Raw genomic sequence first — 23440 nt, 5'->3', positions numbered from 1 at the left:
AGAGATGTTTTTTTCAGGATAGGTACTACAGGGGCATGTTTAAGGTCAGCAGGGACAATGCCAGAAGAGACAGAGCAGTTGAAGTTATGTGTTAAGGAAGGCACAAGACAAGGGGAGAGAGATCTCATAAGGTGAGATGGGACCGGATCGAGCGGGCAAGTGGTGGGGAGAGGGTGAGATGGGACCGGATCGAGCGGGCAAGTGGTGGGGTGAGAGGAAAGGAGAAGCGCAGCCACCTCTTGTTCAGTAGCCAGGGAGAAAGTCTGAAGGGTAGGAAATGCATGATACAGTCTTGTTATCCTGATCTAGAACATGTGTGTTTTAAATGGCAGCAATGATACATGTTTGTTTCATGTCCTGGGACACAGGACACAGCGTTGTCTGTTTAACATTTCAGGTGAAGTTCTGATAAGGTTTTGTTTAGACAGAAACACGGGGCGTTCGATGAAGTGTCAGAGTCAAGATAACGCAGTATGTATTATACAACTGGACCTGTGTGCATGTAAACAAATACACAGGATTATTCTCTGGGGAACAGAGGGAATTCCAGAATAACAGAATTTAGAAGAAATAGCCAAAATAAAAGCTTCTAATTACAAACTAAGATATTTTCTAGATCACTTTACAAAATTTGCAATTCACTTTTTATTCTCCAGTTGTCCAATCCAATTTCATGTTATACGGTATAATGAATAAAATAATTCAGAAGAATTTAAACGTGCCCCAAGAAATCTGTGAATAGAATAAAGCCAGTCATAGAAAAAAATTGGGGATCACATTAGTACTCAGTACTGGGATAGAAGGAGGGGTACATTAATCTGGGGTAGTTATTGATATTTGGTTTGAGAAGCCCCCTCGCAGACAGTTATTGGGGATCACATTAGTACTCAGTACTGGAATAGAAGGAGGGGTACATTAATCTGGGGTAGTTACTGATATTTGGTTTGAGAAGCCCCCTCGCAGACAGTTATTGGGGATCACATTAGTACTCAGTACTGGGATAGAACGAGGGGTACATTAATCTGGGGTAGTTACTGATATTTGGTTTGAGATGCCCCCTCGCAGACAGCTATTGGGGTATCACATTAGTACTCAGTACTGGGATAGAACGAGGGGTACATTAATCTGGGGTAGTTACTGATATTTGGTTTGAGATGCCCCCTCGCAGACAGCTATTGGGGTATCACATTAGTACTCAGTACTGGGATAGAACGAGGGGTACATTAATCTGGGGTAGTTACTGATATTTGGTTTGAGAAGCCCCCTTGCAGACAGTTATTGGGGATCACATTAGTACTTAGTACTGGGATAGAACGAGGGGTACATTAATCTGGGGTAGTTACTGATATTTGGTTTGAGAAGCCCCCTCGCAGACAGTTATTGGGGATCACATTAGTACTCAGTACTGGGATAGAACGAGGGGTACATTAATCTGGGGTAGTTACTGATATTTGGTTTGAGAAGCCCCCTTGCAGACAGTTATTGGGGATCACATTAGTACTCAGTACTGGAATAGAATGAGGGGTACATTAATCTGGGGTAGTTACTGATATTTGGTTTGAGATGCCCCCTTGCAGACAGTTATTGGGGATCACATTAGTACTCAGTACTGGGATAGAAGGAGGGGTACATTAATCTGGGGTAGTTACTGATATTTGGTTTGAGAAGCCCCCTTGCAGACAGTTATTGGGGATCACATTAGTACTTAGTACTGGGTTAGAACGAGGGGTACATTAATCTGGGGTAGTTACTGATATTTGGTTTGAGATGCCCCCTCGCAGACAGTTATTGGGGATCACATTAGTACTCAGTACTGGGATAGAACGAGGGGTACATTAATCTGGGGTAGTTATTGATATTTGGTTTGAGAAGCCCCCTTGCAGACAGTTATTGGGGATCACATTAGTACTCAGTACTGGGATAGAACGAGGGGTACATTAATGTGGGGTAGTTACTGATATTTGGTTTGAGATGCCCCCTTGCAGACAGTTATTGGGGATCACATTAGTACTCAGTACTGGAAGAGAACGAAGGGTTCATTAATCTGGGGTAGTTACTGATATTTGGTTTGAGATGCCCCCTCGCAGACAGTTATTGGGGATCACATTAGTACTCAGTACTGGGATAGAACGAGGGGTACATTAATCTGGGGTAGTTACTGATATGTGGTTTGAGAAGCCCCCTTGCAGACAGTTATTGGGGATCACATTAGTACTCAGTACTGGGATAGAACGAGGGGTACATTAATCTGGGGTAGTTACTGATATTTGGTTTGAGATGCCCCCTTGCAGACAGCTATTGGGGTATCACATTAGTACTCAGTACTGGGATAGAAGGAGGGGTACATTAATCTGGGGTAGTTACTGATATTTGGTTTGAGATGCCCCCTCGCAGACAGTTATTGGGGATCACATTAGTACTCAGTACTGGAATAGAACGAGGGGTACATTAATCTGGGGTAGTTACTGATATTTGGTTTGAGAAGCCCCCTTGCAGACAGTTATTGGGGATCACATTAGTACTCAGTACTGGGATAGATGGAGACCTTCAGGAATCTAGCGCAGGGCTGCCATCAGAAATTTTAGGGCCCCTGACACAGCTCAAGATCTGGGCCCCCGGGGTCAGTCCCGAGTCCGCCCACAAGGATGAAGTGTGTGTGTGTGTATAGTGGATGCGGTATGTGTGTCATGGATGCGGTGTGTATAGTGGATGTACAATGTGTATAGTGGATGCGGTATGTGTGTCATGGATGCAGTGTGTATAGTGGATGCAGTATGTGTGTCATGGATGCAGATTGTACGTTTTGTGTAATGTATGTAATGTTTGTATGCATGCATTAGATGCAGAGTGTGTGTGTAGTGAATGCAGGTCTGTGTATAGTGAATGCAGAGTGTGTGTTTTTGTAGTGAATGTAGTGTGTTTGTAGTGAGTGAAACGTGTGTATAGTGAATGTAGTGTGTGTGTGTGTGTAGTGCAAAGTGTGTTTAGTGAATGTAGTGTGTGTGTAGTGCAGAGTGTGTTTAGTGAATGTAGTGTTTGTAGTGAGTGCAGAGTGTATAGTGAATGTAGTGCAGAGTGTATAGTGAATGTAGTGTGTGTGTGTGTGTGTAGTGCAAAATGTGTATAGTGAATGTAGTGTGTGTGTGTGTGTGTAGAGCAAAATGTGTATAGTGAATGTAGTGTGTGTCTGTAGCGCAAAGTGTGTTTAGTGAATGTAGTGTGTGTGTGTGTTTAGTGCAGTGTGTTTAGTAAATGTAGTGTTTGTAGTGAGTGCAGAGTGTTTTAGTGAATGTAGTGTATGTGTAGTGCAGAGTGTGTTTAGTGAATGTAGTGCAGAGTGTGTTAGTGAATGTAGTGTGTGTGTAGTGCAGAGTGTGTTTAGTGAATGTAGTGTGTGTGTAGTGCAGAGTGTGTTGAGTGAATGTAGTGTGTGTGTGTGTGTGTGTGTAGTGCAGAGTGTGTTTAGTGAATGTAGTGTATGTGTAGTGCAGAGTGTGGTTAGTGAATGTAGTGTGTGTGTGTGTGTGTAGTGCAGAGTGTGCTTGTAAGGATTCAGTGTGTGTGTAAAATAGGGGGGAAGGGGAGTATTATTTTATTTATTTATTTGTGTATATTTCAATTTTATTCCCCACTCCCTGGTTCTTACCATGCCAGGGCAGGGGGAGATCGCATTTCCTGTTGATCCAGTGGCATGGTGGAGGGAGCCAGCCGCGGTACATTGAAGAGGGGGCCCAGCAGCACACATTGTCTTCCTTTCCAGCTCCTCTCTGACTAAATCTCACGAGACAGGCCTGTGTGCTGTGCGGAGCGTTGCCATAGTAACCCGTGGCAACGCTCTGGCAGCCGCAGGGTGCAGGAAAGTTAGACAGAGAGCAGCTGGAAAGGAGGACAGAGTTTGCTGCTGGGCCCCCTCTTCGTCATACAGGTAGCAGGGGGCCCTCTGTGCACATATATTTATGTGCTTCTCTATGACAAGCGTTCAGCATCGACATGCAGAGCATGGAGATGTTGAATGTGAGTGCTGCACATTTTGCAACACTGACACAGGAAGCGCTTAGGTGTTCCTAGGCAGCAATGTAAACACTGCATTTTCTCTGAAAAGGCAGTCTTTGCAGCAAAAACCCTGCAGTGGTAGACTATACTCACCAGAACAACTACATTAAGCTGTATAATATAAATTAAGCTGTAGTTGTTCTGGTAACTATAGTGTCCCTTTATGTTTGTGCGTGCAAAGGGGTAGGGACTGCAGAGGGTGCCGAAAGGAAGGGGCTGTAAAGGGTGTGAGTGGAAGGGGCTGCAGAGGGTACAGGGGGGAATAGAGGCTGTAGTGGGTGCAAAGGGTAATAGGAGCTGCAGTGGGAGCAGTTGGGTAGCCCACTAGCCACTACCAAAAGCGAAACCCTACCATTGCGCACAGTGCAGGGGGCAGGAGCTGCAGTGGGAGCAGGGGGGTAGGGGATGCAGTGGGAGCAGGGGGTAGGGGATGCAGTGGGAGCAGGGGGTAGGGGTGCAGTGGGAGCAGGGGGTAGGGGGTGCAGTGGGAGCAAGGGGGGGTAGGGGATGCAGTGGGAGCAAGGGGGGGTAGGGGATGCAGTGGGAGCAAGGGGGGTAGGGGATGCAGTGGGAGCAAGGGGGGGTAGGGGATGCAGTGGGAGCAAGGGGGGTAGGAGATGCAGTGGGAGCAGGGGGGTAGGGGGGATAGGGGATGCAGTGGGAGCAGGGGGGTAGGGGATGCAGTGGGAGCAGGGGGGTAGGGGATGCAGTGGGAGCAAGGGGGGGTAGGGGATGCAGTGGGAGCAAGGGGGGGTAGGGGATGCAGTGGGAGCAGGGGGGGGGTAGGGGATGCAGTGGGAGCAGGGGGGTAGGGGGGATAGGGGATGCAGTGGGAGCAGGGGGGTAGGGGATGCAGTGGGAGCAGGGGGGGTAGGGGATGCAGTGGGAGCAAGGGGGGTAGGGGATGCAGTGGGAGCAAGGGGGGGTAGGGGATGCAGTGGGAGCAAGGGGGGGTAGGGGATGCAGTGGGAGCAAGGGGGGGTAGGGGATGCAGTGGGAGCAAGGGGGGTAGGGGATGCAGTGGGAGCAAGGGGGGGTAGGAGATGCAGTGGGAGCAGGGGGGTAGGGGGGATAGGGGATGCAGTGGGAGCAGGGGGGTAGGGGATGCAGTGGGAGCAAGGGGGGTAGGGGATGCAGTGGGAGCAAGGGGTGGTAGGGGATGCAGTGGGAGCAAGGGGGGGTAGGGGATGCAGTGGGAGCAGGGGGGGGTAGGGGATGCAGTGGGAGCAGGGGGGGTAGGGGATGCAGTGGGAGCAAGGGGGGTAGGGGATGCAGTGGGAGCAGGGGGGGGTAGGGGATGCAGTGGGAGCAGGGGGGGTAGGGGATGCAGTGGGAGCAAGGGGGGGTAGGAGATGCAGTGGGAGCAGGGGGGTAGGGGGGATAGGGGATGCAGTGGGAGCAGGGGGGTAGGGGATGCAGTGGGAGCAGGGGGGGTAGGGGATGCAGTGGGAGCAAGGGGGGTAGGGGATTCAGTGGGAGCAAGGGGTGGTAGGGGATGCAGTGGGAGCAAGGGGGGGTAGGGGATGCAGTGGGAGCAGGGGGGGTAGGGGATGCAGTGGGAGCAGGGGGGGTAGGGGATGCAGTGGGAGCAAGGGGGGTAGGGGATGCAGTGGGAGCAGGGGGGGGTAGGGGATGCAGTGGGAGCAGGGGGGGTAGGGGATGCAGTGGGAGCAAGGGGGGTAGGGGATGCAGTGGGAGCAAGGGGGGGTAGGGGCTCCCAAAACCCTCCCAAACCTTACCTCTCTGGTGGTCCTCTTCTGAAGGAACCTCACAATGCTGACATGCTGCCTGTAAGTCTGCTCAGGGCAGCTCCGCACAGCTCACTCTGCACTGTGACTGGTGATGTCACTTCCTGCAGAACCAGCCGCACAGAGCTGCCCTGAGCAGTGTTACAGGCAGCTCAGTGAGGCTGTGTTCTGAGACAGGTACACTGAGGGGCAGCCTAGTGGGGTCTTTGGGAGGCCCCTATAGCTGTCCCTCAGTGTGCCCTGCACGGAGGAGATGATTAGTAGCAGCAGGGGCCCGCGGACGGCTATGCGGGCCCCTTGCTGAGTGCAGGCTGGCTGGGGAGATTGTTTAACTCCCCAGCTCAGCCATTACTTACTGCAGCAGTATGTGGGGCTCAGGGCCCCCCAGGACCGCCGGGCCCATGACAACTGTTATGGTTGTCATGCCCTGATGGCGGCCCTGATCTAGCGCATTATTATTAATTTTTCAAGCCCGGCTTAGTATTTGGGTATTTGCGGGATTTGAGCATGTTGATATCGAGCAGTTGTATTTGATCTACTTATTGGTCCTGATATTTGTATAGAGACCCGGTTGACACAGATTTGACACACAGGCAGTTGGTTATAAACAGTGCCCCGCTTTGTTCTCACATTTAGCCTAAAAGGGCAAAATCTTCAAAACCGAACTGTAAAAAAAGGATAAATCTGTGTTTTTTTTCTTAAGATATGAAGAAGAATTTTTCCAGCGTTTAAAGCTCCAGGACGAGATAATGTCGCTTAATCAACACATCGAGAGTCTGACCCAGAGCCATTCCAAGGTACGGGCACCATCAGCGGTACCAGATCTATCAGAGGGCACCGAAACCTGGCTTTTATTCTTAGTCTCTAATCTCCTCACACTTATTGAATAGCTTTAAAGATTGCTTTAACAGTGTTTAACGGAGCTCCCTGTACCCCTGGCTGGGTACCTCTGCCAGAGACCGCTTCCTAGCTAGAACAGGGGGCAAATTGCAGCATTTCTGCCCACAGTCGCCGTGGCTTGACTGGGGTCCTGGAACAGTACCCTCCTGGAGCCGAATGGGGAACTTGCTCTATCCACCCCCAGGCACTGGAAGCTCTAGTCCTTACAAGGACTTTCCCCGTTGAATCCTCCACACTGGAACAGTGATTAGTGATTAGCCCTTTCCCCTCCTAGTAACCAGACGACACATAGTTCTGGGAGTACAAACTGGAATGATTTAATCTGGCCAGATGGTTTGCTTTTATACATTTCTGAACACAGACAAGCATGCCCATGACACTCCCAGGAACTTTAAAACTCAATTATCTCCACGCACAAAACCCAAACATTTCACAAACACCCCAAAAGTACGTTAAAATACATAAAAAACCTAAAAGTTACAACCCCCTATCTGGGTGACCAACATATCCAAAAATCACCCAGATCGGTTCAGGGGTTCGGGAATTTCCTGGAGGTCCTAATTTGACCAATCGCACACGAGGCTCCTGCCCTAAACAGTTCCATAAGATAAGGACTAGCGGTCAGTCTAGTTCGCTAGTTTAAAACCGAACAAACTACCAAACATAGTCAATATTCTTACCCTGGAGCTTGTTTCCCTTGTTCGTGGGAACCTTTCCACTGAACAGTGTCTTCCTAAGTGTTGTAGAACCGAACGCAGGTGATGCTAGAAGTCCAGTGGTGTTCGGGAGTTTCTGTGTCTGTTTTCAGTTCCATGAATTCGATAACCAAACACCGCTGCCTGCGTACGTGCGAACAAGATGGTTGCCATCTCGTGGTCGTCCATGGGCAATGCGGCCACCCAGACGAACACTTAGAACACTGCGGTGGAAATTGCTGCAAAGTAGCAATTAGGTGTGTGACTGTGTGTATACCTGTATGTCTGTCAGTGTGTGTGTCTGTATCTGTATGTCTGTCAGTGTTTGACTGTGTGTATACCTGTATGTCTATCAGTTTGTATGTCTGTCAGTGTGTGTATCTTTATGTCTGTCAGTGTGTCTGTATGTGTGTATACCTGTATGTCTGTCAGTGTGTGTGTCTGTGTATATATATGTTTGTCTGTCAGTGTGTGTGTGTGTCTGTATGTGTGTCTTTGTGTTTATCTGTATGTCTGTCTGTGTTTGTATCTGTATGTCAGTGTGTATGTCTGTCACTGTGTCTGTGTATGTCAGTGTGTGTGTATATATTTACCAGTTTATATATATATATATATATATATATATATGTGTGTGTGTGTGTGTGTGTGTGTGTATCTGCATGCATATCAGTGTATCTGCATGTGTGTCAGTGTGTGAATCTGTGTGTATGTGTATCACAGTGTTTGTGGCAATGTTTGTGTAAATGTGCATACATCTCAGCAGTAAAACGCCAACACTACATACAAAGACACCCCTGCATTCAAATGTCAACATACAAGCCCTACATTCACATAAACATACTCCATACTGTATACAAAAACATGCTTACATTTAAATACATATACACTGGCCTGAGATGTAAATATGTACTTGTGACTGCATGTGTGACTGCTTGTGTCTTTATGTCTCTGTATGACTGTGTCTGTATGTCTCTGTATTACAGTCTGTCTGTATTTATATGACAGTTTACCTGTAAGTGTAGATTGTTTGACTGTGTTTGTATGCATGTGTTTGTTTGATTGTGTGTCTGTATATCTTTGTCACTGTGTGCCTAAATAACTGTCTGTGTGCCTGTATGATTGTGTGTCTCTATTTTTGTGTCTTTGTGCATATATGTATTTTTGCCCATTTATCTATGTTTGTATTGGAAAAAGAGACAGAAAGGGGCTGGGGGAAGAAATAGACATAGAATGTGGCTGGTGGGGAAGTAAGAAATAAACAAGAGGGGTTGTAAGACACACACTAAAGGGGGTGTAAGAAACAAAAGGGCAAATCATTGAAGAGAGGGGATATGAACCACTAAAGAGGGTAAGAAATTCAAAAGGGGGCTAAGAGACACAAAGGTGAAGATGCATTTTTTTTTGTTGGGGGGGTGGGGCAGCAAAATGCATCTTCGCCTGTGTAGCCAAAAATTCTTGCACCGGCCCTGATCCCTGTTAGGGAAGAGACATTCATTGTATGAAATGTTTATTGATCTGGCTGTTTGTGTGTTTGTGGCAGATAGAGACAGTGAGTTTGTTTCATTTTTCATAATGTATTATGTTCTCGCCAGGATTGTTATGTGCTCAGTACATGACATTGCACTTGAAATCTCTCTTATTAATGTTCAGGGATCCTGGGAGCACCGTGGAGGCTTTGTCACTGCCTCATTTTTTGTTTGGAATAGGTTTCCTATAAACAGAAAAAAATAGCAAAGTTTGGGCCTTAAGAAAGGACGTTAATGTAACATTTAGATTTTCAGGGTACAGAGGCAGATTCTAAGAATCAATCGGTAGATTCTTATGGGGTCTTAGTAAATGGTGAGATATCACACATTGGGTACCTCCGCCAATCGCGCTTCCCAGTTGTTGCCGAGTACTATAAGCACCGCACCAGACACCATAACCACTGTAGCCCCATTAGCCGCCGCAGCTTGGATGGGGTCTCGCCATCCCTTCCCACCTTGGACCAACACCTATATACAGCTCCTAGTGGGAAGACCTCTCCTCCAAGAGAGTATAGCAGGTATAGTAATCCAAAGAGCAGTATAGCAATCTCCCCCACACATGAGCCAAGGCTTAATCCTGGAAGTAGTCTGTTTAATGGAAGCACAGTCACAGAATTTATACAAGTTACAAACTCCTCCTCTGTGCCTGAGAGATAATTGAGTCAGGAACTGTACTAACTCAATTATCTCCAGGTACAGAAAAACACACGTTTTTCAGACACCCTAAAAGTACCCCTAAAAACACATGGAAATCCCACAAAAGTTACATCCCCCGATAGCTCTGATTTGGGTGACCAACATATCCAAAAATCACCAAGATCGGTTCAGGGGTTCGGGATTTCTATGGAAGTCATAATTTGACCGACCGTGCACATGGTCCTATGCCCAAAACAGTTCCATGAAATCAGTGCTAATGGTCGGTCAGGTTTGTTAGTTTAAAAATTAGCAAACTACCGAACGTAGTCAATATTCATACCGTGGAGCTTGTTCCCCTCATCCAGATGAACGATTCCACCGAACAGTGCCCTTCTAGGTGGTGTAGAATCCGAACGCAGACGATGATGAAAGTCCAGCAGTGTTCAGGAGTTGCTATGTCCGATTTGAGTTCCATGAACTCGACGACCAAACACTGCTGCCTGCGTTTGCGGGAACAAGATGGCCACCACCTCATGCTCGTTCATATGAAATGTGGCCACACAGATGACCAATTAGAACAGTGCGGTTAGAATCGATAAGAGGTGATGATAGGACTTGACAAGCTCCTGGTAGGTCCATGGTTCCTGCGCCTGTTCGGTTCCCGGCACAAACTAAGTCTTTTAACAGGCTTTTTGCAGGGCCCATAGTCTTTGGGCCAGCAGGCCCCTTCAGGAACACGTGGCAAAGGCATTTCTGGCACACACATTTTTAAAGAAACACTACAGAGTTAGAAATACAGACGTGTATTCCTAATCCTATAGTGACCTTCTAACTAGTTAGGAGGATCAGAGCATACAGACCAATGTATTGAGATACTTACACCCCAATTACACATCTAAAGCAAAGACTAGGAATCCAAAACTGTTTATTATTAATAATACGTTAAAAACCTTTAGACTGTGAGAGCGCCATGGAAGAGGGTATGAAGTTCAGCCGTTACTCAATGAGGATCTTCTAACTATGACTTCTATCCTTCGGATTACACACAACAGAGAAAAGGGGAAAGAATTATTTGGGATCCCCCAAATTTCAGATTTAATTTCTAGAGAGAAAGTTCCTTAATGTGAAGTTTAAACGCAGTTTACCGAATGTTGTTATATTGAAAGAAAATATAAATTTCTGCAAATTGCTAATTGCTGACAGATGTGCCTACCCGCGTTTAGAGGGTCGTGTCTCGGCAGGCAATGTGTTTTGGGACTTTTATTAAGAAAGAGTCTCTTCAGCTTTAGTAATTAATGGTCTCCAGAAAATCTTGGCAGATATTTCAAAGTGGTCCTTAAAATGTATTTTTAGACATCGCCACTACAATTAAAAATGAATAACGGCTTTATGAGAATGTCTGAGGCTGGAGCAGCTCACAGCAAAGCGTTTAAATTTAGACTTGTGATATTTATGGAAAATATGGAAACACATTCAGCAGTGCAGCGCTATTTAACAAATTACTAACGCCGGTCATAGATTTATTTCAAGGCCAAAGTTGGAGGAATATTCCATTGTTTTCCGTGGTAATTGCTCTATTTTCTACAAACTTGTCCTAACCTGCAGCTTGTACATATAGCCCAATGTATATTCTGTTTTAGTAACATTGTATTACTGAACCCTTGTTCTAGGTTACACAAGAATTGAGAGCCCGCGTCTCCCAATCAGAATCCCTTGTGCTACAGTTAGAGGAAAAATTGCGAAGTGCAAGCCGTAGCAGTCCGACTCTAACAGAAACGGTTCAGAAGATTCAGGAGGCCAGCGAGGCGGAGATGAAAAGGATGCAAAATCAAACAGAAAACGTATACAATCAGAGTGTATGTATTGTAACATTATTTTTAAATAAATCACTGTTATCAATAATCTAATCACTATGTAAAGCTCCAATAATGATCAATAATGAGTAAATCGTGCAATAACTGGCGGTAATGGCACACCATATGAGGGTTAGAAAAGTTACGGTTTAAGGTCACGGTAACGCCACGGTAAGGTACCTGTTGACAGACTCCCTAAGTACCCGGCGCGGCAGAGCTTGCGTTGGGCAGGTTGTGTTAAGAAATCTCTAAATGATTCCTAGTTGATACATTGTATAGAGGAAAGATGCTGGGATTCCATACTGTGTCTGTTGTGTTCCGCATGACAAATAATGAGGTATTTTGGGCCCCATGACGAGGTACATAAGAAAACAATGTTACACAGAAGAAGAAACAGGGGCGGAGATTTCCCATTTTCTTAGTGCCTAGTCTTTAGGGCAGATGGTCTACTTTTAAGAGCTACCTAACGAGGGCTTGTCATTTTATTGTTATTTATATATCGCCAACAAATTCCGTGGCGCTGTACAATGGGTGGACTAACAGACACGTATTTGTAACCAGACGAGTTGGATACACAGTAACAGAGGGATTGAGGGCCCTGCTCAGTGAGTTTACATGTTAGAGGGAGTGGGGTATAGTGACACAGTAACAGAGGGATTGAGGGCCCTGCTCAGTGAGTTTACATGTTAGAGGGAGTGGGGTATAGTGACACAGTAACAGAGGGATTGAGGGCCCTGCTCAGTGAGTTTACATGTTAGAGGGAGTGGGGTATAGTGACACAGAAACAGAGGGATTGAGGGCCCTGCTCAGTGAGTTTACATGTTAGAGTGAGTGGGGTATAGTGACACAGTAACAGAGGGATTGAGGGCCTGCTCAGTGAGTTTACATGTTAGAGGGAGTGGGGTATAGTGACACAGTAACAGAGGGATTGAGGGCCCTGCTCAGTGAGTTTACATGTTAGAGGGAGTGGGGTATAGTGACACAGTAACAGAGGGATTGAGGGCCATTGCTCAGTGAGTTTACATGTTAGAGGGAGTGGGGTATAGTGACACAGTAACAGAGGGATTTAGGGACCTGCTCAGTGAGTTTACATGCTAGAGGGTGTGGGGTAAAGTGACAGTAACAGAGGGATTGAGGGCCTGCTCAGTGAGTTTACATGTTAGAGGGAGTGGGGTATAGTGACACAGTAACAGAGGGATTGAGGGCCCTGCTCAGTGAGTTTACATGTAAGAGGGAGTGGGGCATAGTGACACAGTAACAGAGGGATTGAGGGCCTGCTCAGTGAGTTTACATGTTAGAGGGAGTGGGGTATAGTGACACAGTAACAGAGGGATTGAGGGCCCTGCTCAGTGAGTTTACATGTTAGAGGGAGTGGGGTATAGTGACACAGTAACAGAGGGATTGAGGGCCCTGCTCAGTGAGTTTACATGTTAGAGGGAGTGGGGTATAGTGACCCAGTAACAGAGGGATTGAGGGCCATTGCTCAGTGAGTTTACATGTTAGAGGGAGTGGGGTATAGTGACAGTAACAGGGATTGAGGGCCCTGCTCAGTGAGGTTACATGTTAGAGGGAGTGGGGTATAGTGACACAGTAACAGAGGGATTGAGGCCCTGCTCAGTGAGTTTACATGTTAGAGGGAGTGGGGTATAGTGACACAGTAACAGAGGGATTGAGGGCCCTGCTCAGTGAGTTTACATGTAAGAGGGAGTGGGGCATAGTGACACAGTAACAGAGGGATTGAGGGCCTGCTCAGTGAGTTTACATGTTAGAGGGAGTGGGGTATAGTGACAGTAACAGAGGGATTGAGGGCCTGCTCAGTGAGTTTACATGCTAGAGGGAGTGGGGTATAGTGACAGTAACAGAGGGATTGAGGGCCTGCTCAGTGAGTTTACATGTTAGAGGGAGTGAGGTATAGTGACAGTAACAGAGGGATTGAGGGCCTGCTCAGTGAGTTTACATGTTAGAGGGAGTGGGGTATAGTGACACAGTAACAGAGGGATTGAGGGCCCTGCTCAGTGAGTTTACATGTTAGAGGGAGTGGGGTATAGTGACACAGTAACAGGGGGATTGAGGGCCCTGCTCTGTGAGTTTACATGTTAGAGGGAGTGGGGTATAGTGACCCAGTAACAGAGGTATTGAGGGCCCTGCTCAGTGAGTTTACATGTTAGAGGGAGTGGGGTATAGTGACAGTAACAGAGGGATTGAGGGCCTGCTCAGTGAGTTTACATGTTAGATGGAGTGGGGTGTAGTGACACAGTAACAGAGGGATTGAGGGCCCTGCTCAGTGAGTTTACATGTTAGATGGAGTGGGGTGTAGTGACACAGTAACAGAGGGATTGAGGGCCCTGCTCAGTGAGTTTACATGTTAGAGGGAATGGGGTATAGTGACAGTAACAGAGGGATTGAAGGCCCTGCTCAGTGAGCTTACATGCTATAGGGAGTGGGTATAGTGACAGTAACAGAGGGATTGAGGGCCTGCTCAGTGAGTTTACATGCTAGAGGGAGTGGGGTATAGTGACACAGTAACAGAGGGATTGAGGGCCCTGCTCAGTGAGCTTACATGTTAGAGGGAGTGGGGTATAGTGACACAGTAACAGAGGGATTGAGAGCCCTGCTCAGTGAGTTTACATGTTAGAGGGAGTGGGGTATAGTGACAGTAAAAGAGGAATTGAGGGCCCTGCTCAGTGAGTTTACATGCTAGAGGGAGTGGGGTATAGTGACACAGTAACAGAGGGATTGAGGGCCTGCTCAGTGAGCTTACATGTTAGAGGGAGTGGGGTATAGTGACACAGTAACAGAGGGATTGAGGGCCTGCTCAATGAGTTTACATGTTAGAAGAAGTGGGGTATAGTGACACAGTAACAGAGGGATTGAGGGCCTGCTCAGTGAGTTTACATGTTAGAGGAAGTGGGGTATAGTGACACAGTAACAGAGGGGTTGAGGGCCCCTGCTCAATGAGCTTACATGCTAGAGGGAGTGGGGTATAGTGACACAGTAACAGAGGGATTGAGCGCCTGCTCAGTGAGTTTACATGTTAGAGGGAGTGGGGAATAGTGACACAGTAACAGAGGGATTGAGGGCCTGCTCAGTGAGTTTACATGTTAGAGGGAGTGGGGTATAGTGACACAGTAACAGAGGGATTGAGGGCCCTGCTTAGTGAGTTTACATGTTAGAGGCAGTGGGGTATAGTGACACAGTAACAGAGGGATTGAGCGCCTGCTCAGTGAGTTTACATGTTAGAGGGAGTGGGGAATAGTGACACAGTAACAGAGGGATTGAGGGCCTGCTCAGTGAGCTAACATGTTAGAGGGAGTGGGGTATAGTGACACAGTAACAGAGGGATTGAGGGCCCTGCTCAGTGAGCTTACATGTTAGAGGGAGTGGGGAATAGTGACACAGTAACAGAGGGATTGAGGGCCTGCTCAGTGAGTTTACATGTTAGAGGGAGTGGGGTATAGTGACACAGTAACAGAGGGATTGAGGGCCCTGCTCAGTGAGTTTACATGTTAGAGGGAGTGGGGTATAGTGACACAGTAACAGGGGTATTGAGGGCCCTGCTCAGTGAGCTTACATGTTAGAGGGAGTGGGGTATAGTGACACAGTAACAAGGGTATTGAGGGCCCTGCTCAGTGAGCTTACATGTTAGAGGGAGTGGGGTATAGTGACACAGTAACAGAGGGATTGAGGGCCTGCTCAGTGAGTTTACATGTTAGAGGGAGTGGGGTATAGTGACACAGTAACAGGGGTATTAAGGGCCCTGCTCAGTGAGTTTACATGTTAGAGGGAGTGGGGTATAGTGACACAGTAACAGGGTATTGAGGGCCCTGCTCAGTGAGCTTACATGTTAGAGGGAGTGGGGTATAGTGACACAGTAACAGGGGTATTGAGGGCCCTGCTCAGTGAGCTTACATGTTAGAGGGAGTGGGGTATAGTGACACAGTAACAGAGGGATTGAGGGCCTGCTCAGTGAGTTTACATGTTAGAGGGAGTGGGGTATAGTGACACAAAGGGTAAGGGTAGGGAAGAAGAGAAGGTTGGTAGAAGTAGAATAGTATTCACTGAACATGGTGTCATTTATTTTTATGACAGTTGCAGGAGAGGAGTCAAGGTTTGGGGAGGGGAGCTATCACTAAGGTGGCTAGTGTTAAGAAGCCAAGGTAGAAGTGGCGATTCTGTGACATCTGAGGCTGCCGGATAAAGAACCCACAGTTGTCATGCAAACTCTGCCCTCGGTAATCAATATATAGCCCTCAGGACTGTAGAGATAGGTCTGCTGGAGGAAGGTTACGTAAGGTGTGAGACATGGAGCAATAGATGGAGCTATAATGCAGAATACGAATGTTCACTGTATTAGGAACAAAGTGGGGACTAAGGTACCATCTTTCACTGTTAGCGTAGAGAGTAAATGGAGAGTCATCAACCAACTCCCACTTTATGACCAAAATAAACACGTTACAAAAACCTCCTACTAAATAAAAGCCTATAATTTTTATTTTATCTGGAGAGGATGTAATAAATTATTCTTTCAGGTTATGACCAAAATTCTTTGTATCCCGGAGGATGAGCTGGTAAAACTGTGCGACCTAGTGCTATCTATTTGCAGTAGGAGATACATTGTCTGTTAGATCTAGAACTTCCTGAGACTGATGGATCCATTGTCACGGAATCTCCTACGGTACCACATTCTGTGCAAATCGTAAAGATGGAATCCCCAGTTATATTTGAAGTTGACCAATTTACAGCCCTCTGTATGGGCATCTTTGTGCTAAACCAGACTCTGTTTACTAATATTTGTGGATTGCACTCAGGCGGCCACAGATGTTCCTGGGTGGTCTAATTTGTGGGAAACCACAATACAACTAAACACATGAGTTAGAATGTATTTGAGGTTTTCTGAGTGGAAAATCTTGGGCTATTAAGATAGCCAGCTCTGTGCCTCTTTTTATAGGGTCTCCTAGTCTATGGGGTGATCCCGACATAGACCCTTTATCACTGCGCACAGATCGGTATCAGTGACGTCTATAGAATGGTGAAATAATCACAGAGGATTACTGTATCTCTCTGTTTGTGTAAAGATTTTAATTCCAGTAAGTGGGATATTGAAGCAAACTGTATTTTAATTGCAAGTTTGGTCTTAAAAAGGAACTGTCGCTTCCTCAATAATAGCACAAATAGCTAACTAAAAGTTAATTATTGGTTTTGCTAAACTTTTCTTTTTATTCTTTATAATTTTTTCATTGGAATTAACATGGTTTGCAGGGCAGGATCAGCAAAATATGGAAATTAGTAACCCTTGCAGTGCCTTGCAGCAGAAATGCGTACTTTTTAAAGCGGGACTGTCATCGCCACATCTGTTTTTTTTTAACCCCCTACCAACTTCACTACATCTAATTTTCCCCCTAGTCACTCCCAAATGTCCCCATTTTACTTTTTTGTTCATCTTTATTTTAAAGCCCGGATCTAGGTCCTGAGAGCCGCCATCTTTGTGTGGGCAGATGAAGGCCCTGTGGGACACGTCATCTGCCCACACTAGAAAACACTGTGAAATTACCGCACATGCCAGTTAAACACTTGGGCATCCTCTTATGTCTGAAATTCGGTCAGGAATTTCGGCTATTGATTCATTCATCACTCCACACAACTCCATAACTAACTAAACTCTGCAAATCCTCCACAGAAATCCCTAACTGAACTTTGTAAAATAACCACAAAATATCCTGATGAAACTCTGTAAAACCTCCGCAGGACTCCATAACTAAACTCTGCAAAACATCCACAGGATTCCATAACTAAACTCTATAAAACCTCCACAGGACTCCATAACTAAACTCTGCAAAACCTCCGCAGGACTCCCTAACTAAACTCTGCAAAACCTCCACATGATTCCATAACTAAACTCTGTAAAACCTCCACAGGACTCCCTAACTAAACTCTGCAAAACCTCCACAGGACTCCATAACTAAACTATGCAAAACCTCCACAGGATTCCCTAACTAAACTCAGCAAAACCTCCACAGGATTCCCTAACTAAACTCTGCAAAACCTCCACAGGACTCCATAACTAAACTCTGCAAAACCTCCGCAGGATTCCCTAACTAAACTCTGTAAAACCTCCACAGGACTCCATAACTAAACTCTGCAAAACCTCCACAGGATTCCATAACTAAACTCTGTGAAACCTCCACAGGACTCCATAACTAAACTCTGCAAAACCTCCACAGGATTCCATAACTAAACTCTGCAAAACCTCCACAGGATTCCATAACTAAACTCTGCAAAACCTCCGCAGGACTCCCTAACTAAACTCTGCAAAACCTCCACATGATTCCATAACTAAACTCTGTAAAACCTCCACAGGACTCCCTAACTAAACTATGTAAAACCTCCACAGGATTCCCTAACTAAACTCAGCAAAACCTCCACAGGATTCCCTAACTAAACTCTGCAAAACCTCCACAGGACTCCATAACTAAACTCTGCAAAACCTCCACAGGATTCCATAACTAAACTCTGCAAAACCTCCGCAGGACTCCCTAACTAAACTCTGCAAAACCTCCACATGATTCCATAACTAAACTCTGTAAAACCTCCACAGGACTCCCTAACTAAACTATGTAAAACCTCCACAGGATTCCCTAACTAAACTCAGCAAAACCTCCACAGGATTCCCTAACTAAACTCTGCAAAACCTCCACAGGACTCCATAACTAAACTCTGCAAAACCTCCGCAGGACTCCATAACTAAACTCTGCAAAACCTCCACAGGATTCCCTAACTAAACTCTCCAAAACCTCCGCAGGATTCCATAACTAAACTCTGCAAAACCTCCGCAGGACTCCATAACTAAACTCTGCAAAACCTCCGCAGGACTCCATAACTAAACTCTGCAAAACCTCCACAGGATTCCCTAACTAAACTCTCCAAAACCTCCACAGGACTCCCTAACTAAACTCTGTAAAACCTCCGCAGGGCTCCCTAACTAAACTCTGCAAAACCTCCACAGGACTCCATAAGTAAACTATGCAAAACCTCCACAGGATTCCCTAACTAAACTCTGCAAAACCTCAGCAGGACTCCCTAACTAAACTCTGTAAAACCTCCGCAGGACTCCCTAACTAAACTCTGTAAAACCACCATAGGGCTCCATAACTAAACTCTGCAAAACCTCCACAGGACTCCATAACTAAACTATGCAAAACCTCCACAGGATTCCCTAACTAAACTCTGCAAAACCTCAGCAGGGCTCCCTAACTAAACTCTGCAAAACCTCCACAGGATTCCCTAACTAAACTCTGCAAAAGCTCCACAGGATTCCCTAACTAAACTCAGCAAAACCTCCACAGGACTCCCTAACTAAACTCAGCAAAACCTCCGCAGGACTCCATAACTAAACTCAGCAAAACCTCCACAGGATTCCCTAACATAACTCTGCAAAACCTCAGCAGGATTCCCTAACTAAACTCTACAAAACCTCCGCAGGACTCCATAACTAAACTCTGCAAAACCTCAGCAGGATTCCATAACTAAACTCTGTAAAACCTCCACAGGACTCCCTAACTAAACTATGTAAAACCTCCAAAGGATTCCCTAACTAAACTCAGCAAAACCTCCACAGGATTCCCTAACTAAACTCTGCAAAACCTCCACAGGACTCCATAACTAAACTCTGCAAAACCTCCGCAGGACTCCATAACTAAACTCTGCAAAACCTCCACAGGATTCCCTAACTAAACTCTCCAAAACCTCCGCAGGATTCCATAACTAAACTCTGCAAAACCTCCGCAGGACTCCATAACTAAACTCTGCAAAACCTCCGCAGGACTCCATAACTAAACTCTGCAAAACCTCCACAGGATTCCCTAACTAAACTCTCCAAAACCTCCACAGGACTCCCTAACTAAACTCTGTAAAACCTCCGCAGGGCTCCCTAACTAAACTCTGCAAAACCTCCACAGGACTCCATAAGTAAACTATGCAAAACCTCCACAGGATTCCCTAACTAAACTCTGCAAATCCTCCGCAGGACTCCATAACTAAACTCAGCAAAACCTCCACAGGATTCCCTAACTAAACTCTACAAAACCTCCGCAGGACTCCATAACTAAACTCTGCAAAACCTCAGCAGGATTCCATAACTAAACTCTGTAAAACCTCCACAGGACTCCCTAACTAAACTATGTAAAACCTCCACAGGATTCCCTAACTAAACTCAGCAAAACCTCCACAGGATTCCCTAACTAAACTCTGCAAAACCTCCACAGGACTCCATAACTAAACTCTGCAAAACCTCCGCAGGACTCCATAACTAAACTCTGCAAAACCTCCGCAGGACTCCATAACTAAACTCTGCAAAACCTCCACAGGATTCCCTAACTAAACTCTCCAAACCTCCGCAGGATTCCATAACTAAACTCTGCAAAACCTCCGCAGGACTCCATAACTAAACTCTGCAAAACCTCCGCAGGACTCCATAACTAAACTCTGCAAAACCTCCACAGGATTCCCTAACTAAACTCTCCAAAACCTCCACAGGACTCCCTAACTAAACTCTGTAAAACCTCTGCAGGGCTCCCTAACTAAACTCTGCAAAACCTCCACAGGACTCCATAAGTAAACTATGCAAAACCTCCACAGGATTCCCTAACTAAACTCTGCAAAACCTCAGCAGGACTCCCTAACTAAACTCTGTAAAACCTCCGCAGGACTCCCTAACTAAACTCTGTAAAACCACCACAGGGCTCCATAACTAAACTCTGCAAAACCTCCACAGGACTCCATAACTAAACTCTGCAAAACCTCAGCAGGGCTCCCTAACTAAACTCTGCAAAACCTCCACAGGATTCCCTAACTAAACTCTGCAAAAGCTCCACAGGATTCCCTAACTAAACTCAGCAAAACCTCCACAGGACTCCCTAACTAAACTCAGCAAAACCTCCGCAGGACTCCATAACTAAACTCAGCAAAACCTCCACAGGATTCCCTAACATAACTCTGCAAAACCTCAGCAGGATTCCCTAACTAAACTCTACAAAACCTCCGCAGGACTCCATAACTAAACTCTGCAAAACCTCAGCAGGACTCCATAACTAAACTCTACAAAACCTCCGCAGGACTCCATAACTAAACTCTGCAAAACCTCAGCAGGACTCCATAACTAAACTCTGTAAAACCTCCACAGGATTCCCTAACTAAACTCTGCAAAAGCTCCACAGGATTCCCTAACTAAACTCAGCAAAACCTCCACAGGACTCCCTAACTAAACTCAGCAAAACCTCCGCAGGACTCCATAACTAAACTCTGCAAAACCTCCACAGGATTCCCTAACTAAACTCTGCAAAACCTCAGCAGGATTCCCTAACTAAACTCTACAAAACCTCCGCAGGACTCCATAACTAAACTCTGCAAAACCTCAGCAGGACTCCATAACTAAACTCTACAAAACCTCCGCAGGACTCCATAACTAAACTCTGCAAAACCTCCGCAGGACTCCATAACTAAACTCTGCAAAACCTCCACAGGATTCCCTAACTAAACTCTCCAAAACCTCCACAGGACTCCCTAACTAAACTCTGTAAAACCTCCGCAGGGCTCCCTAACTAAACTCTGCAAAACCTCCACAGGACTCCATAACTAAACTATGCAAATCCTCCACAGGATTCCCTAACTAAACGTAGAATGTGACGGCAGATAAGAACCATTCGGCCCATCTAGTCTGCCCAGTTTTCTAAATACTTTTATTAGTCCCTGGCATTATCTTATAGTTAGGATAGCCTTATGCCTATCCCACGCATGCTTAAACTCCTTTACTGTGTTAACCTCTACCATTTCAGCTGGAAGGCTATTCCATGCATCCACTACCCTCTCAGTAAAGTAATACTTCCTGATATTATTTTTAAACCTTTGTACCTCTAATTTTAGACTATGTCCTCTGGTTGTGGTAGTTTTTCTTCTTTTAAATATAGTCTCCTCCTTTACTGTGTTGATTCCCTTTATGTATTTAAATGTTTCTATCATATCCCCCCTGTCTTGTCTTTCCACCAAGCTATACATGTTAAGATCCTTTAACCTTTCCTGGTAAGTTTTATCCTGCAATCCATGAACCAGTTTAGTAGCCCTTCTTTGAACTCTCTCTAAGGTATCAATATCCTTCTGAAGATATGGTCTCCAGTACTGTGTACAGTACTCCAAGTGAGGTCTCACCAGTGTTCTGTACAATGGCATGAGCACTTCCCTCTTTCTACTGCTAATACCTCTCCCTATACAACCAAGCATTCTGCTAGCATTTCCTGCTGCTCTATTACATTGTCTGCCTACCATTAAGTCCTCAGAAATAATCACCCCTAAATCCCTTTCCTCAGATGTTGAGGTTAGGACTCTATCAAATATTCTGTACTCTGCCCTTGGGTTTTTACGTCCAAGATGCATTATCTTGCACTTATCCACATTAAATGTCAGTTGCCACAACTCTGACCATTTTTCTAGTTTACCTAAATCATTTGCCATTTGGCTTATCCCTCCTGGAACATCAACCCTGTTACATATCTTAGTATCATCCGCAAAAAGACACACCTTACCATAAAGACCTTCTGCAATATCACTAATAAAAATATTAAAGAGAATGGGTCCAAGTACAGATCCCTGAGGTACCCCACTGGTGACAAGCCCAAGCTTCGAATATACTCCATTGACTACAACCCTCTGTTGCCTGTCACTCAGCCACTGCCTTACCTATTCAACAATATTGGAATCCAAACTCAAAGATTGCAGTTTATTGATAAGCCTTCTATGTGCAACAGTGTCAAAAGCCTTACTGAAATCTAGGTAAGCAATGTCTACTGCACCACCCTGATCTATAATTTTAGTTACCCAATCAAATAAATGAATAAGATTAGTTTGGCATAATCTCCCTGAAGTAAACCCATGTTGTCTCTGATCTTGAAATCCATGTGTTTTTAGATGTTCAACAATCCTATCCTTTACCATGGTTTCCATCACTTTCCCCACTACTGAAGTAAGGCTTACTGGCCTATAGTTGCCCGGCTCCTCCCTATTACCTTTCTTGTGAATGGGCACAACATTCGCTAACTTCCAATCTTCTGGGACTACTCCTGTTATCAATGATTGGTTAAATAAATCTGTTAATGGCTTTGATAGTACACCACTAAGCTCTTTTAATAGCTTTGGGTGTATTCCATCAGGTCCCATTGACTTATTTGTCTTTACTTTTGACAGTTGAAATAGAACCTCTTCCTCTGTAAACTCACGTGTAATAAATGACTCATTTATCCTTTTTCTTAACTGAGGTCCCTTTCCTTCATTTTCAGCTGTAAATACTGAACAAAAATATTCATTGAGGCAGTCAGCTAGACCTTTATCCTCATCTACATACCTTCCTTCTTTTGTTTTTAATCTAACTAATCCTTGTTTTACTTTTCTTTTCTCATTTATGTATCTAAAAAAAGTTTTGTCCCTCTTGTTTACTGACTGTGCTATTTTCTCTTCTGTGTGTGATTTGGAAGCTCTTATAACTTGCTTAGCCTCTTTCTGCCTAATCTTATAGGTCATTCTGTCTTCCTCACTCTGGGTTTTTTTATAATTACTAAATGCTAACTTTTTGTTTTTTACTATTTTGGCCACATCTGCGGAGTACCACAGTGGTTTCTTGAATTTTTTGCTTTTACTGACAAGCCTAATGCAATTTTCTGTTGCCTTCAGTAGTGCAGCTTTTAAATAATCCCATTTCTTTTGGACTCCATTTAAGTTGCTCCAGTCTGATAATGACTCCTTTACACATATTCTAATTTTAGAAAAGTCTGTTTTTCTAAAGTCTAAAACTTTTGTTTTTGTGTGGTGTGACTCAGTCACTGTTCTTATATTAAACCACACTGACTGATGATCACTGGATCCTAAACTTTCACCTACAGTAATATCTGATACCAAATCTCCATTTGTTAACACTAAATCTAGTATGGCCTCTTTACGAGTTGGCTCCTCAACGACTTGTTTTAGAGACAATCCCAGTAGGGAGT

The 23440-nt window shown here is 45.3% G+C and overlaps 1 protein-coding gene across 1 annotated transcript in view; it reads left to right on the top strand.

The window, feature by feature from the left end:
• The window catches only part of LMNTD1 (lamin tail domain containing 1), a 161527-nt gene that overhangs the window by 56658 nt on the left and 81429 nt on the right, over nucleotides 1–23440 (top strand). Inside the window, exons 5-6 of the mRNA XM_063446105.1 lie at nucleotides 6505–6598; nucleotides 11229–11414. Coding sequence (XP_063302175.1) covers nucleotides 6505–6598; nucleotides 11229–11414 — 280 coding nt within the window. The remainder of the gene's footprint in view (nucleotides 1–6504; nucleotides 6599–11228; nucleotides 11415–23440) is intronic.

The sequence above is a fragment of the Pelobates fuscus genome, chromosome 3, assembly GCF_036172605.1.
Source record: "Pelobates fuscus isolate aPelFus1 chromosome 3, aPelFus1.pri, whole genome shotgun sequence".
NCBI classification, from domain to species: domain Eukaryota; kingdom Metazoa; phylum Chordata; class Amphibia; order Anura; family Pelobatidae; genus Pelobates; species Pelobates fuscus.
Note: the sequence above shows the minus strand (reverse complement) of the source record. Positions and strands in the feature narration are given on the sequence as shown.